This window comes from Streptopelia decaocto (genome assembly GCF_964273445.1).
Source record: "Streptopelia decaocto genome assembly, chromosome: 3".
Classification (NCBI taxonomy): domain Eukaryota; kingdom Metazoa; phylum Chordata; class Aves; order Columbiformes; family Columbidae; genus Streptopelia; species Streptopelia decaocto.
The window spans coordinates 115,492,331-115,510,291 of record NC_138656.1 but is presented as its reverse complement, the minus strand read 5'-3'; the positions used below and the strand labels follow the sequence as shown (position 1 = coordinate 115,510,291).

The window sequence follows — 17,961 nt, the reverse complement described above, 5'->3', positions numbered from 1 at the left end:
ATGTATCAAAATTAAAAATTACTATGAAGTTAGAGGTACAATATTCTGAGCTACTACGAGTATTTTAAAGCATTTATTTTATGATAAACTTTTTTGCTTAATTTTATCTCATTTGGAGAGATAGGCGTAATTAGAAAATATTTTGAAAGATTTCTAAATTGCCCTAATATAATAATATAATAATTCAAAGCAACAACACCAGTCTCCATTATAATTGTACTCTGTAGAAATGTGTCATATTAAAATCATTTGAAAATAATTCATTTAAATGTAACCTGATTTGTAAATTTAATTATGAACTATTTAACTGCTCAGATTTTCAGTTCTTCTAAATCAGCACAGCTCCTCTGAGTCCCATCATAACCTCAAAGCCACTGCTTATTTCAAATCAGCAATTAAAAGCGATATAAACAGTGTTCACACTGTAAGACATAAACAAAAAGGGCTACTTTGGGGAATTTGACTTTCAGTGTTCTTAATTTGAAGTGCCTGATACACAAGTTGTTTGCTGCATTAATGATAGCTTTTGAACATAGCATTAATTAATCCAGCCTGTTATAGAAATAAATTTAACAAGAGACTATTGCCTGAGCATTCTTAAATTTCTTGCAATAAAACAACACCTTCCAAAGATGATAGCACTGTCTAACTCAACAAAGGAAAACAGATAACAATTTTAAATCTAGAAAGAATTCTCCTTTTTTTTATAATACTTTTGTTCCACTGTTGGTCAAATGATTTTAAAATGTAGAAAGCTTTGAATTCAAGAGCTTAGCAAGAGAGATCTCAGAATCCTACTACCAGGATAATCCTGTCAACAGGAAGCCATGGCTCTAATTCTGGTTCAAAATCAGTTATAAAGTTACTGAATATATAATATAGTTCAGGTTGATATTCTTGTTGCTGGGCACTGACAGCTTCATTATTTCATTTTGGAAACATCAAAACCTCTTAAGAGTTCTAAGGATTTCTCGCATTCAATTTAGATTTTCTTGGAGGTTCGATTGAATGAAATGGAAGGTTTAGGAGTTTTTTTAGAGGTGGAGGAATAGCAAGATAAATTAAAGATCTACGAAAAAAAAATATTTAAAAATAGCCCAACTCATAGTAGTTCAAAATATTGTGACAATTTAAGCTTACTGGGATGCAAAGAACAATACCTTTAATAACCAGATTTTGAAGCACAGCTTTTATGGTTCAAGTCTATTTAGTATTAAAGGTGCTCACAGTGTAGCAACAGTAACAACCACAGTTTGGCATCAATTACTTGACTGCGCTGTTAGAAGTTGCTGTAGGTTCTCATTCCATCATCTATGCTGTTGGAGAAAATTTGTGCTTCATTGCTGGTTGACTGGCTCCTTCAGGGTTTTTCTGACATTTTTAGAGTCTGATCTAGCATTTCTCAATGATGCCAACGTCTCTTCAGCATTTTTGTCTCTCTCTTTAAAATATAATATAGGGTAACAAAGTTAGGAGGCACAGCAGTCACCTCACCGACACATTCCTCTAAATACTGGAACTAGAAATCAGATCTCCAGATCATCAAGAGTTAACTCCCATTTTAAGCAGGGTGTGATTAGTAGCTGGAAATCTGCCTGAGTTTAGTACATCTGAGGATGCCATTACAATTTTCAGATACAAAATAATTAGCTGATGATATGGGCTGACAGCTAATACATCTCCAATAAACATTTAAAAAATTATTTCCAAGCGGATGTAAAGTATGTGTTCCGTTTCTAAGCTGTTTGATATGGCCTGTGTAAGGAGCTAGGACACGATACCAGATGCTCTATGTTCTACAAGCTTTTTCTGCAGATGTCTGCAGCCTGAGAAAATCAACAGTGCTTTGAATAACACTCCTAGTAAAAGCATCTTCTTGTCAGAGGCACTGTATGATATAGGATATGAATCCCACACAAGTGGATGAACTGATTTTAAATAATACCATCTGACAACGGTAGAAAAAATTCTTAGTAGGTCTGACAAAGTCCTGGAAATGGCTGTTAGCCTTGGGAAATAAAATCCAGCCCTCTGACAGAGACTACCCGTCCTTCTTTCGTTTGATCAAATGGAAACCCAAATTTAATGATTGCTTCCGAAGCTGCAGAGGCAAAGTTGCAACAGCACTGAACGCTGCTACCAAGGGGTCCATATCTTTGCCCCTCACATGTGCCACTCAGAAGAAGAGTCTGGAAAAAATGTTTCAGATTTGAGATTGAAATATATGAATATTAATATATATACATATATATTTTTATATTGCCATTTTACATTGCTTTCTTGCCATTGCTTTTAAATAAATCTCTTTCAGAACACCAAAAGTATAGTGTGTCTGATACAGACACCAATGTGATAAAGAAATTCTAAAAGCCTGCCGCTATCTGTGTACAAAAGTGAAAAGATTTAAGTTGTCATAAATCCACATATTCAAATGAGAATAAGCCTGCCCCCCCACTGCTTGTTAAATATCTATTTCTGAAAAGTATTCTGTATGCAAAATCAGTATTTTTTCTAGTGACAGTATTATGGTCTTCCCTGGAAATACAGGTCTAGTTGTGGATGTGCTTTGTCAAGCCAAAGCAGCAGCAGCAATGCCTAATTTTTGCCACATTGAAGTTAGCTAAATGTGAACCACAGATTATTAAAAAGATAAATGCTGGTCTCAAGAATATCTGTAAGATTAAACTCCACATGTTTACTCCATGCAGACTTTCTGTAAGGTAGCTATCTGAAAATGAGAACTGAGTATCAAAATTAAAATCACCTTTGCTGATTCATTTAATTTAAGTGCATAACTGTCTGGGTATCCTCAATTTTGACCAAAAGTTGTAGAGTAAAATGGAAGAAAAAAGAAGAGAGAACATTTAAAGCCTCATGGGCAGAACATCCAAATGTCTCACCCAAATGGAGATGTGCTACTTTGTGTAGAGTTAATAATTATGCCAGTTTATTACCCATGCTGTTCTGCTAGGAATGCTGTGGGTCCATTTTTTAGTGGATGCATCTCACATTTTGCAACATGTAGAGCTTAATTATATTACTCTACCATTTCAACAGACATTTAAGATGCTTAAATCTTACTGGTTCTGATTCCATAGCCGCGACACATGTGTGAAGCTACCACTGAGTGCAATTTTGCACAGCAGCCAGATCATATTCTGACGGAAGAATACAGCAAGCAACATTATAGATAAAATAAACCACAACGACTGAGACAAAATCAAAGACAGAAAACCCTGTTCCTTGTATACATAAAATGTCTATTCCAGGAAATACCAGCAGCTACAGATTATAGAAAGTGCAGAAGCTGAAAAGTCCAATTATACGCTACCTAGATTTTTAAACAGTTTTTAGAAATTTGAGATGGTTTATCACTTACGTGATTTACAAAAGGTCGTCTATTTCTATTCTACCTGCCATTTTAGCATGAAAAATGAGTAACTTCAGGACAGCATCATAGAATGATAGAATAATATACACCAAAAAAAGTTTGGGACCTTTCCAGAGATCTCTAGTTCAACTCTCTGCTCAAAAGGCCAATGAGATCAGGTGGCTTGAGAAACTGAACAGACAGGTTTGGATTATCTCCAAAGTTAGAGACATCCTCAACCTCTCTGACCAACCAGTTTCAATCTCTGACTAGAATTTTTTTCCCCCTATTATGTCTCAGTCCAAACACTGTCCTTTACCTCACATCCTATCACCATGCACATTGAAGCAGAGTCCAGTCCCCTGAACTTCTTTGGTGACCAGAGGGCTGGAACACCTCTCCTATGAGGACAGGCTGAGAAAGCTGCGGTTGTTCAGCCTGGAGAAGAGAAGGCTCCAGGGAGACCTTATTGCAGCCTTTCTGTACTTAAAAGGGGCCTGTAGGAAAGATGGGCATAGACTTTTCAGCAGGGCCTGTTGTGGTAGGACAAAGGGTGATGGTTTTAAACTAAAAGAGGGGAGATTCAGGACAGACATGAAGAAGAAATTTTTTACACTGAGGGTGGTGAAACACTGGCCCAGGTTGCCCAGAGAGGTGGTGGATGCCCCATCCCTGGAGACATCCCAGGCCAGGCTGGACGGGGCTCTGAGCAACCTGATCTGGGTGAAGATGTCCCTGCTCATGGCAAGGGGTGGCACTGGGGGAGCTTTGGAGATCCCTTCCAACCCAAACTATTCTGTGATTCTATGAGTCTATGACCCTCTGCCAGACTCGCTTAAGTATGCCAAAGTCCTTCTTGTACTTGGGAGTACAAGATTGGACACAAATTCCAGATATTGTCTCACAAGTGCCAAATAATGGGGAAGCATTGTTTCCCTTGACCTGCTGGCTAACCTCTTGCTAACACAGCACAGTCTGCGGCTGGCCCACAAGCTGTACTGCTGCATGGGGTTAGTGCATCCCACATTTGCCTTTGTTGAACTTCATGAGCTTCCCATCAGCCCATTTTTCCAGTCTGTCCACAAGGTCCTTCTGAATGGCAGGCTTGCTTTCCAGAGATTTCTCTGCTCTGGTATCACAATTCAGTATTTATTTTCCATGCTATGAATTGCGGCTTTTATTTAGTTTGTAAGGTTCAGCAGCTAATCACTTCTGAGTTTAATGCATAAGGAGAAAGAAATGCTTCAAGAAAATGCAACACAACGGGAAGCAACTACTCTGGTTAAGAGATGTCCTATGCTCACCTACCTGATGCTTGACCTGGACAGGCTGGAGAGTTGGGCGGGGAAAAATCTAATTAAGCATAACTAAGGCAAGTGCAGAGTCTGGCATGTGGACAGGAACAACCCCAGGTTCCAGTATAAGTTGGGGAATGACCTGTTAGAGAGCAGTGTGGGGGAAAGGGACCTGGGGGTCATGGAAACAGCAGGATGACCATGAGCCAGCACTGGGCCCTTGTGGCCAGGAAGGCCAATGGTACCTGGGGTGGATGAGAAGGGGGTGGTCAGTAGGTCAGAGAGGTTCTCCTGCCCCTCTACTCTGCCCTGGGGAGACCACATCTGGAATATTGTGTCCAGTTCTGGCCCCTCAGTTCCAGAAGGACAGGGAACTGCTGGAGAGAGTCCAGCGCAGGGCAACGAAGATGATGAAGGGAGTGGAGCATCTCCCGTGTGAGGAAAGGCTGAGGGAGCTGGGGCTCTGGAGCTTGGAGGAGACTGAGGGGTGACCTCATTAATGGTTTTAAATATGTAAAGGGTGAGTGTCACAAGGATGGAGCCAGGCTCTTCTCAGTGTCAACCAATGGTAGGACAAAGGGCAATGGGTTCAAACTGGAACACAGGAGGTTCCACTTAAGTATGAGAAGAAACTTCTTCACAGTGAGGGTGACAGAGCCTGGACCAGGCTGCCCAGGGAGGTTGTGGAGTCTCCTACCCTGGAGACATTCAAACCTGCCTGGATGCCTTCCTGTGTAACCTCATCTGGGTGTTCCTGTTCCAGGGGGATCGGACTGGAGGAGCTTTTGAGGTCCCTTCCAATCCCTAACATCCTGTGATTCTGTGATTCACTTTAATTCCTTGCATCTTAATTTACATGGAAAGCTGATAAAACTAAAACCACATTAATGTGCATACTTTGTATTTTCCAGCGTATTTGTGTTCTTAATCTTACTCTCAGTACTGAAATATCTACTCTAAAAATCTGCAGTTGGATCCTCTTGTAGGGATAGTCTAAGTTTTCAGGTTACATGTGCAGTCCTATAAGAATGAGCTTCAAAACCCAAAATGCTGGTATTTCTAATATACTTCTTAATTGAATAGAAAACAATGTGTTTATTATTAGAGGGTCTTATTGACTTTCATCTTAGGCAAGAGATCATTCAGCTTTTCTAATGAGATCTGAACTCTAGCATGAACGTAGGCTTTGCAAATGGGCACTAAAAAATTACACCACCTGTACTTAGCGACTGGCTAATATGTAATCAAGTCTTGTGGCACACTAGTTTTTAGTTTGGAACTTACTCAAAGGATGATTACAATAAACAGATAGTGACTACTGAGTGACTCAAGTGATTCTCCAGTTTTTGCTCAAGTGTCTGTGCCTGTTTGCAAAGTCCTATCTGAATTCAATCCAATACCATGGGCAATATAGAAAAGAAGGTAGTAAAAAATGACATCTTTACTTCTGAGGAGAAAAACTGTGCTAGTCCTCCCTAATCCTGCAGTCAGAAGGAAAAAGGAAAAACAAAACCCCAAACCAAGAACAAGAGGAGAAATACAAAGATCAAATATACATAAGAAGGGACAGAACAAACCTCCATTTAGCCCAGGCTTTAACAGTACCTTATGGAATAGTATAACTACAAGACAAGCTTATATTAATTATTTTCCTGAATAGTCTTGCAGGTTCCGTTGATCTGTGGTTAAAACACTTCCTTAACCAAATGCATCTTTGAATTCAATGGCTTTCAATAGTTTGTCTTTTTTTTTGTTTGTTTCCAAAAAAAAAGTTGTGCAATTCAATAGATCTGAGCTCATTTTGGCTACATTCAGCTGAAGTGAAGCCTCAAAATTACTTCCAGTGCTCCTCCATATTGTTTGTATGCTACAAACTGTGGATGGAGAGGTTATGATGACACACAGCCTGCCCACTCTGCTATCAGAAGGTAAATGCCATTTTAGATGAAAGGGATTCTTAGTAATTTCATAGAAGGTATTTACAGGGTTGACCCATGAGCCTGATTAAAACTAGGTTTTGGTTCCAGGCTGGAGTCTAATACTGAGAAAAAACATTGTTATTCCCTTAGTGAATATACGGATAAGAAAAGGAAAAAAGGGCCTTCTCTACTATACGTGTCATGTCTAGAAACAGTAGATAAATGAACCTTCAGATAAATTCAGTTGGCATTGCCTTAGGTTGAGAGACATGCATCAGCCTTCTATGGATGAAGCAGGAAAAAATCCTTTTCTAAATATTGGTTTGTGAATACTCTCAACTACCTGTTAAATCCAGGACTCTGCCTGCTTAATCTCAAAACTTTCTCTTCTGCAGTAGTTGAAATAAAAGAACATCATCAAGCCCTCTTCTGTTTTATGCCATAGGGAACCTTCCCCTATGGCCTTAATTGGTGAAAAGAGCTTATTTTCTTCCACAGAAGGCTTTTTGTGATATGAATCCTTCAATGGAAGGAGAGAGAAATTCTGGAGCACACGTTGTATGGCTGGTTGTGAGGCTTTCTGCCAAAAACATGAGGTCTCTGTGCTGAGGTTTTAGTCTCGCTCTTCACAGTAGTGTCAGAAAATCTTTTCCTTGCAACAAATGAGAAGCAGGAATGTCACAGAGTAATACTGACAAATACAGACAATACAGACAAAATTATATGGGAGCAATTTAACCTCATGTGAACATACTTTTAATACATCTCACAACTCCATGGATTTTTCTTTTGAGTTTAGTAAATCCTGGGCACAAAAATCTTGGAAATGGTTTTATGCCAGTGACTAATTCATTCAGGAAAGCCTGAGATGATAAAACTGTTCTCAGTACAGACCTTGTTAACATCTGACCTTAAGAAATAAACTGTTGCCATTTTTTCTTCATTCGGAACGGACTTACTTAAATATTGGGCTAATAGATCTTAAAAGATCAGTAATGTGCTACATAAAGGTTCAAATATCTGAAATAAGAGTCACTTTATTGCTCCCAAAGCACCTGAAATACATCCTTTCTTGCAAAAAAAGATTTGCATTATCACATCTCTACACAACCTCTGAAATACAAATCATTATCAGCACTGATTTCTTTAATTACTTCAAAGCATGGCAGCAATTTCAATAACATGCTACCAATGGGACCTTCGTCAGACTTCAGCATAATTCTTTCACCCCAGTTCTCCAAAGTTTACATAAATGATAACTGTGTTGTGAGTACCAATATACGGTGACTAGTACATCTAAGCAAAAAACATGTTAAACACAGGATCACAAATAAACACAGCATTAAAATACACTCAGAAGAAGAATGTTTCTTTAGTTTTACATTTGGCTTCTACTCAAATGTTCTGTGGAAATACTGTTTATACGTATGTGTGTCTACACTTAATTATATATATAAATAATATATATATATAAAGTTTCCTTCAAAAGATTTAAGTTAAAACACGGTCATTTGGGTGGCAAAAATACAACAGCCCAGAATCTTCCTCTTCTTCAGAGAAAGCAAACAGTGGCAAAAAATACTCAAAAGACTGAAAATACTCAAAGAAGTGAAAGACAGAAAAGCAAATAACACCTTGTCCTCCCAGCAAAACAGCCTAAATTTACAGTATGAGCAACGTTCACTAAAATGTTCTAAAAACAACAATACCAGGACTGAAGACCCAAACAAATAGTGCACTTTCTGTCACCATAGCAATCAACCCCAATGCAAGAAAACCCTAATAATCTCAGATTTGTAGCAGCATAAAAAGTCTATTGATATTATTACTTATGACAAGAGACTTTTTCCCCTCGATAGCTTTTCCCATTCTGATCAGAATTACTCAACATTTATAGATATATAGATAATAAAGGAAAAGTGCTTCTGTTTATTTTCTATTTACTTTTGACCAGTTCCACCATTATCCAAGAGAAATAGAGTTTACCCAGTACGCCAAACATTCGCAAGCAATGTGTAATCAGAGAAACCATTGATACCAGTAGGCTTATTTTTATACCCAATAACGGTTAGAAGCACTTTGATGCCCGGACAGTTGAGGCACTACTAGTTGTGCCACCTTTACACTCATCTGGAAACACTGGACTGATGCAATAAAATGAATTCCCTCTGTATTTGGATTCCTAACTTTGGTAAGGTATGTTTTGCAATATTAAAAAAAAAAAAAAATGCCTAGAGAATAAAGGGTTTTTTCTTGATTGATGTTCCATCTATGTTCTTTTTAATCTTTGCATCTATGTATAATATATCAAAATAAGTAGACAGTATATAGGGAGCTGATGTTGATCTTATAGTCTATTAGAGAACGTCATCACACTCTTTTTTCATACCATCAAAGTCCCACTGCACACACAGAATCTCTCTCCAAAAAGAACCATCTGATCAGCTGAATAGCTCTATAAATTCTATTTAAACTGCCTGGGTCTCCAGCAACTTCAGTAGGAGATGATGAGGTGCTTAAGAAAAACCCCAAACAAATCTAAACATTTTAATCTGTAGAGAAACCTCACCCCAAGATGTATTCTTTCATAGGGTGTAGCTGTTAAAATTCAACAAGGGTTAACACTTAAAAACTGTGATTCTAAAAATTAATAAATTATGAGATTTGGGCACAGTATCATGAGATAACAGAAGTCACCACTCAACTAAATGCAAAATATACCTTCTGTTGACAAGCATCTGAAATCAGTAAGAAAGTGTAAAATAATAATTTTTGAAGAATCAAAAAAATAATTTTATGGCAAAAATTATACAGCAAAAACAATGAGAAACAATGCCCTCATGCTTAGTAACACAAAACTTTTTAGTTTGTCTTCCAGCATGCAGTTTCTATTAAGTATATGTTGTCTGTACTGCAGCACTAAGCTTTCCATGTGGGCTTTAAATCAAATTCCAGTCTGTTATTGATACACCCCACATGAACAGATACTCCCTGAAGAGGAATGACCCCACACAGCACTTAAACTGGCATAATTTTTGCAAGTGAAATGAGTATAGTAGTACTAAAAAGCCTCAGAGCTGCTTCTAAATCATTTCCCGCTTATTTACTTTGTGCATCTTTTCCAAATTAGTTGAATGAATTTGAGTACTTTAACACCATCTTTCAGATCCTGACTTCACAGAAGGGCACACAGTTGTTGTTGCTGCTGTTTTCTGAATTATCTCACCAAATTTTAGTAGTCTCCACTAAAAGATGCCAGGTCCATGCCCTAGCTCCAAGGGCAGCCAGCAAAGACCAACCCGTGTCTGTTCCTCTGCTCTCCAAGCATCCCAAAGAGAGCAGTCACAACCCAACCATCCCATAGAGAGAGCTCCTGGCCCAGGTTGACTCCCAGAGGGTGCCCAGAAATTGTCTGGGACAGCGCTACTTGGCTCAGGTCAAAGCATGACCAGATAAAGGTTTTAATAATAGAATATTATATTTTGGGTTGGAAGGGACCTTCAAAGCTCATCCAGTGCCACCCCTGCCATGAACAGGGACATCTTCACCCAGATCAGGTTGCTCAGAGCCCCGTCCAGCCTGGCCTGGGATGTCTCCAGGGATGGGGCATCCACCACCTCTCTGGGCAACCTGGGCCAGTGTCTCACCACCCTCAGCGTAAAAAATTTCTTCCTCCTGTCTGGTCTGGTCACATTCCAGTAGAAAGTAATCTTCTTGTTCGCTGTCTAATTTACTGCTACAGACCCAATTAAATGCCAGGTCTACCTTGTTTCTATGAAACAGAGCATGATTTCTTGGACCCTCAGGTGCATTTGTCTGTGTTTAGATGTCTTGTCCAAGCACAAATTAATTGGATCTGAGCACAGACAAAATTATATGGGAGCAATTCAACCTCATGTGAACAAAGGATTTATTCCAGACACATCTAGACTTTATTGCAATCTACTATATTTTGCACAGGGCCCACTGTATTTCCATGAGCTATGTACAGATTTCCTACTATCATAAGAATACTAATGAGCAGTACAGGAAAAATCACATCCACAACAAGCTTCCTAGAACAATAATACGTACCTGTAGTTTTTAAATACTTAATGTAGTTCATGGGACAATGCATCTCAAAGAACCACAAGCTTCTGCCAATGCCTTTCTGTAGGGATGTAACTTGATTTTAACATTCTGCTGGCATCTAGCCTGTTTTCAAGGTAGTGTATTCTCCTAGGAAAGTTATTTTCCCTCCACTGTTTATTCAAACTTGCAATATACTATGAAAGCATTATGGCAATTGAATTATTGCCATATAACATCTGAGTGTTGGAAATATATCCCTAAACTAGCAGTCAGAGTGGCAGATGAATGGTGTTTCTCTTAATCCTAGGGGAATAAAAGTGAAACAGAGCATTCACAGCGTGATGCTCTATGAATTCCTTTGTATGTCAGCTTGGACTTCTGATGGGAAGATTTTTTGCTGGCGGGGGAGGTATTTGAACTATAAAATAAATGATAAAAAAATGGATATTTACAGAATAAGAGAGAAGTTGGCTTTGCAATGACATTGACTGAAGTTTTAAAATAGATATACTTGATTTTAATAACAAGAAATGGAGAATTTGATAGTGGTTCTCATACTAATAATTAGCAGAACTGGAGGTACCATTCACAAAATCACAGCCAAACCTGGAAATAGGTCACCTGAGGGGTCCAGAGTAGCAACATAAGGACACAAACAGCCAAAAGTGCATCCCTACCCAAACTGCAAAATAAGGAAAACCACAAAGATTTTAAATGACCATGTCCCTTCTCCCCACACCAATTCAGCCACATCCCACAGGAATCCTAACTCTCCCCTATAAATGATTTTTAAGAGACAGAGGAAAGAAATATTGCAATCCACTTGCAAGGTCTTATTTCTCGTGGATTCTGTCATACAACAGGCAACAGAAGGGGAATGGAATTCCTGAACGCCACTGGCTCTGGTTGTTGCAGAGCGTAACTTGTACAATAAAAAGGGGGTGTTAGGTAGATCACACCATTAGATTTTATTCTCAAGAGGCTGTCATCTGTTATGAAGACAACTTCATTGATCCTGATGACTCTCTTCATGTGCATGGCTCAGTTACATCTACAAACTAGAACAGTTTATTCCATCTATAATTGTTCTTAATCTGACAAGCAGCGTTTCATGAGTGTTTCACTGCTGTTTTGGGAGGGCAAAATATTATTGTGAAGTGAGACAGATGTGCTATTCCAGTTTTTATTTTGCCAATACAGTTGGCTGGTTTGCCACTATTTATTGCTACTATTGAAGTTTTTATAATAAGCCATGATCACAATGTATCGATAACATAATGATGCATTACGACAAAGTAATGTGAACTTCGCTATTAATCTCTGCCTTGTATTCCACTTTCCTTTGTACATTGCTATTGTTGCTGTTTTAGAGATAGTCCCTTTGCTTCAAATTAAAACCACAGAATACATCAATAAGTGCTATATGCAATCCTAGAAGAATGTCTTTTTTCTTTTTATTTCTTTTAATATGGCAGCATTAGTGGGTGTTTTTCAGTCAAAACTGTAGAATTGTTTGTACTCCTTTAGCAATGTTCAAAAGTGACTTGGAGCTTTACATTTTAGTACAAATATGGAATAGACCTCACAGAACAGCAAGTGATTTCATGAAGTCTTAGCTCTAATTTTATAAAATGTTTTAAAAGAAATGAGTATAAACAATATTTGCTTTTTTTATCATAACTGAAACCATACTGCTAAACAATCATATCCTGTTTAGCCCATAATGACATCAAAAATATATGTTTATCATCTGCTCTGGACAACTTAGCATGATTTTGGCCCAAGGCAAAGTAGAACTGAAATCATTTAAAGTTGTCCAAACCAAGATAATTCACATTTCTGAGGTAATTGATACCTAAAAGGAACATTGCTTTTAGATCGTAGTTCACAATTTCGGTATACTAATTCCTTCAAGAATGCTGTTAAAGTGTCTATTGGATTTCCTCCAAAATTTAGAATGGATTAAACAATCTACTGTACAAAGAAAATGCGATACATGAGATTAGCCCATCCACTAACGACTCTTCCATTAGGAATGGATCACATTTCCTACTATCTTTGATTCCTTTCCACCCACCTCAAAGTGATAACAAAATCCCGAACAAAACAAAGCCAAAAATCTGTTAAACATTTTGAACAGCATGACTGAAGCAATCTTTCATGTTTTGTCATTAGTTTTCCAAAGTAAGGAGAAAGAAAATAGACAGTACTGACTTCATACCATGTTTCATGCAACTATGCTAAAATACGTAGATCTTGGGTTTTTTGGTGTGTGTGTTTTTCTTTCTTCTTTAACATGAAAACAGATTAACAGTTCACAAAATGTAACAAAGTAGAGCAATAGAGAGAAGAATTACTTTTTATACTTATACACATGTGAATTATAATTTAGTGAGAAAAAAGCAAAAACATACAGTCAGATGAAGGATAAATCTTTGATTACAAGAATACATTCATTGACAGACAAACTGAGTCAGATTTCTCCTTGTTTAGGTCAGGGAACTTCATACTTCTGGCAACCTGTGCAGTTTTTCAGACCAAAAATGTATTATACTGGAATGCCAGAAAATGGGACCTGTTACTAGCCAAATTCTTAGAGAGAAGGGATTCTTGATTAGATTTTGAGTAATTTCAGTGGAGAAAAGGAAGGGGAAACAGGACTGGGAAAGTCCCAGTTCTCAAAAGGGGCTCCATTAAGACAAAAAAAAAAGAGTGATTTATATCTAGGGTAGGATAAACATCGTGTTATTTCTTAGAATCTTCTATGAAATCCTGAAAGTGGAATGAGGGCCTAATTAAATACACTAATATTACTGAATGCATCAGCAATCTCAGCACAGAAAAGAAAATCAAACCAAAGAAACCAGCTTCTACCACTGAAAAGGTATAAAAAGCTCTGTAAAGCAATGTTTCCAACAGCCACACATACTGTACTACTGACTAAAAAGGATGGAAAATGGCCCAAACATCGTTATGTAAGTGTGAACGTGCTCCCGGTGCAGTTTTGCCCTTGACACCCAGTTGCCCACACGAGACATGAGGAGGAACTGGGCACGAACAGGGGAACAACCTGTTCTCTGTATTCATAGTGGACAGGGTAGTCCTGTCCACCTACAAGAAATTTAGCTGTAGGGACCAAAACCAGGCCATATCACCTGTGTTTTGGGCCACAGAACTGGCTCTGGCCTAGTTTATTGATTAGTACAGATAGAGACTTTAGATCTTTTAAATACTTCAGAGTAAGTGATATTCAAGAAGATGCTCTACTGATAGAGAGGACATAGGGTTGATAAGGTCTATAAGGCGTACTCGTAGTATCTTGTGCCAGTATAGCTAAACAGTTAAACCGAGTAAAACCAAGCGGTGTCAAAACCGTTGTTCCACAGATTTCCTTGTCCACACAGTTATACCACTTCTTGAGCCCAGGCTAACTTTTTGAGAGCGATATGTCAATGCATTCTGTAATGTAGACATAATTTTTCATATGTACATAGATCAGCAAATAAGACTTGAAAGCAGGATGGATAGAAGAGCGTATGCTGAAGCATGTTTGCACAGAATATTTTATCTGTAAGTTGTGTTATGAAAAAAGTCTTCAAATGATATTGAAACAATTTTCTAATGAGAGGAATAATGAAAAAGAAAAAAATGATTGTGAAAAATTAATGCAAAGTGTTTATAAATAGAATCTGCTTTCTACAAGAAGCAAATACAAATACATGGCAGACAGAAAGATCCATAACTACCCCTTCATAATCTTCCTTCTCAGCATGCGTGCTTAGATATCAGGAAAGACTTAAGAGAATAGGAAAAATATGGAAATAGGATTCCTTTAGACCATCTGGGCAAAAGCAAAAAATATGTAACAATGATATATGCAGCACGAAAATGAATCAGACTAGCATGATGTGTGTAATACTTTGTAGTTTTCTCTGCTGGAGATGGATATCAGTAAAATAAAAGAATTACCTCCATCCGCTCTTGTTTGACATCATCAATCTCATCATCTTCAAACATGGCCAAGAGCTCTCCAGTCTGGTCAATGGAGTTGAGAAAGTCTTGAGCAAGCTTCTGCCGTTTGTTGGTGTTACTACTGTTGAATTTGTCTTCACAAAGGTAAGCAAAAAGCAAACAAAAAAATGTTATTTGGCTTCTCCAAACATCAATCAATGTCCCTAGGAGGCACATGTTTTGGATCAGGTGCACCATGCGGAAAAGGCCTGTTCTTACTGTCCTCCTCATACAAGTTGTGCTACCTGAGCGAGCTGATGTCTCTGCTGTGCTGCTGTAGCACTGTAGTGAAAAACTCACCATTGGTATTTTCTAACATAACCTGGTGGTTTTTAATAATTTAGGGAAACCTAGCCTACCGCTCATATATCATTATTTCCCAGTGAAGGATCCACAGTAGACAGAGCTGTAGAAGAAACCACCCTTCTTTGGTTGGACAAAAACCTCACTTGTACAACAGAATATTTGGAGGAAATGTTCCTTCCTGAAAGCAGGTAGAACATCCTCATTACCTACAGCCTAAAGCAAACCGAGATGCAGCTCCACAGGTGATGGACCATTGCCCTACCATACAACCTAGAGAACCTTGGCAAGATGATCTCTGCTGTTCTAAACCGAACAGCAGCTATAAAGACATTAGCTTCCCAAGACAGAATTAATGGCTTCAATTACCAAAGCCGGCAGAAATGTAATCTTTAATTCCCAGATTAACTGTTTTTAGGAAGCATTTCATGAGCATCTAAATGGCTTATGAAAATTCTTTATTTCTTTTAAATAGTGACACAGACTTAAGTAGTAAAAAACCAAAGCTGTCAGGTAGGAAGCTATACTGCTGGATTGCTTGCACAAAACAACATACTTTCATGTCTGGTGAAAATAAAATGCCACAGGCAAATTAAATCTCAAATGAGTCGACAAAAACTTATCAACAGATTAACTAAGTCAGAGCAAGAAGTACCATGTTTACCTAACATCAATGGGGATGCTCAGGGGAACCTAAAGGAATTTATTGTAAGGTAAAAAAAGAAATATAAAAGGGTGAGAGAAAGGAAATAAGTTAAATAAATACAAGAAGTTGTGTATGGACCGTTATAAAAGTATGTCAAGCTTTAGATTTGCTGCAATAAGTTTTAAATTAATTTTTTACAAATAAATGCTAATTACATTCAAAAAAGACAACAAAACAAACTTTATACCAGCAAATTATATGGCATAAATTAATATACATTTTTAATTCAAAGGGCTTTTCCTTTAAATGCACTGGTCATAAAATCTGTGACTTGCTCATGGAATGGGGAAACAGAAGTGTTTCCCATTCGTTAAATTACAGATTCAAAATACAAAATGTTAAATCACACCGAAAACAAGCCCAGGTCATATATTAGTATTCAATGACTTCAGATTATGGGTTTTTCTGTAAAACGTCAAAACGCTTTGATAAGAATTTAACAAATGTCCATTCAATGGCAAGCAGCAGCTGCCACATTTAAATTACACACGCTGAAATCAATTAGCCCTTTAATCAGCAACAGTTTCTTACTTCAACAGAGTTCTGACATTAAGCAGTCTTATCACTTGGATAGTAGTTGCAAATACTTCAGACATATTTGAAACAGAAAAGCAGAGATACTCCAAAGACAATATTTTTGTGTCTTTAGCTATTAAGCAAGACATTAATACTTTGCATTGAGCTTTTCAGCACATTTATAAAATATCTAGCCTCCCCAAATTAAGTAATATTTTTACTACCTTCAAGGAGGTCATCTTCTTCTATTCCTTTGACAATTTTAGATTTGTAGTCTCGGAAAAACATGTATTTAAGTAGCCTTCTAAGCTTCTTCTAAGACAGAAAAAACCATTTGTATTAATTAGTATTATAGAGTTATTTTTTATTTAGATAAACTTTGTAACACAAACATACAAATGTGTAATACATTACTCAGTAAATATAATTATTTATATGTGCATAATTTTGATTCTGCAGAAAGTACATCGACATCAGTAGCAATTCCACATTAAATATGATTTATTTGAGCTCCGTGGTACTTCGCTTGCCAACTGTGAGACAGAAATGGGTTTGACTTTCAGAAAGCAGAAATTCGGAAATCAAATTTCTTCAAGGTACTCAAAAAAAATTGCTTAGTTTGGAAATTGAAGCCTACGAATGCGTATTTCCATGAACTTTGCCATCCACATTAACCACTGCTTTCAGTATAGCCTTATGGATCATATCAGACAAAGAAACTGCAATTTGTTCACATGTTTTAGTGTTCTTTAATTTTGATCTGGTTCTGGTCATTATGTTTCACCTACCAAATGAGAAAAGAAAAACAAAGGGGAGAAAAAAGAGGGCAGGAAAGTGAGAAACTAAGGAACAAAAGGAGATAAAGGAAGAATAAATAATGTTGATAAAAGTGGTTGATAATAATTCTTTTCATAATGTTGAAATTTGAAGAAAGAAAATGAATTTAATTTCAATACGGAAAACTCTTTAATTCTTGACCTGCTCTACTTATTATTCAGAGAAAGCAAGACCATCCCTACATATGGAGATTTTAGTGAGGCAAAGTACATGAAAAATATTAGAAAGGAAAAATCAAGACAGGATTTACTGACAGCCTAGATGTCAAAAATGTAATGGTCACACTGTCAAATGTCAGGTCGACACCCTGCATAAATAGGAGGAAATTAAAATGCTTGCTTTTTAATAAAAGGGATATAAAGGATAAGGATCAATATTTGTTTTGAGCTCTAAGGTACAGTACCCACCCTAAAGCTAGTAAAAAAACCTATTCATAATTGAAGTTACTAGAAAAAGGGACAATTAATTAAAATGTTATGCTGTTATTGTACTGTGCATAATACAGTACAATTGCAGAGCAGCTGTGATTTTAAATAAAAATATTAGTGATGATGGACTCCTTTCACATACGTTAAGCAAGCACTTAAAAATACAACAGGCGGTTTACTATGTAAAGTAAGAAACTTCTGTTTTATTACCATACCTTATCTTTGCGCATTAAGAACAGGAGATCTTCAGCAGAGATGACTCGAGCTCCTCTCAGCTGAGAAACTTCAGCTGCCTGCTGCAACTAAAATAAGTCAATAAGTTAGAATGGCTGTTTGCGTGTTAAAAAATTTCTTCACTAATAAGTGAAGAATTTCTTCTAAATAAGTGCAGATAATACTTTGCATGGTAGTGCATAGCAAAATACAAGCTACGCACTGAAACACAATTGGGACTCTCAAAGGTGTCACTCACTTGTCTCTTGGTAGCCAAGAAATGAATAACAAT

General features: G+C 37.3%; 1 protein-coding gene across 13 annotated transcripts in view; it reads right to left on the bottom strand.

Moving 5' to 3' along the window:
* Positions 1-17,961, bottom strand: part of SUPT3H (SPT3 homolog, SAGA and STAGA complex component) — a 285,459-nt gene that overhangs the window by 74,133 nt on the left and 193,365 nt on the right. For 12 of the 13 annotated variants that reach the window (XM_082049035.1, XM_082049030.1, XM_082049037.1 and 9 more), the window contains 3 exons: positions 17,672-17,758; positions 16,416-16,506; positions 14,625-14,761 (listed from right to left, as the gene is read on the bottom strand). In XM_082049035.1, the coding sequence (XP_081905161.1) occupies positions 14,625-14,761; positions 16,416-16,506; positions 17,672-17,758 (315 nt within the window). The remainder of the gene's footprint in view (positions 1-14,624; positions 14,762-16,415; positions 16,507-17,671; positions 17,759-17,961) is intronic. The other variant, XM_082049036.1, reaches the window with a different exon arrangement.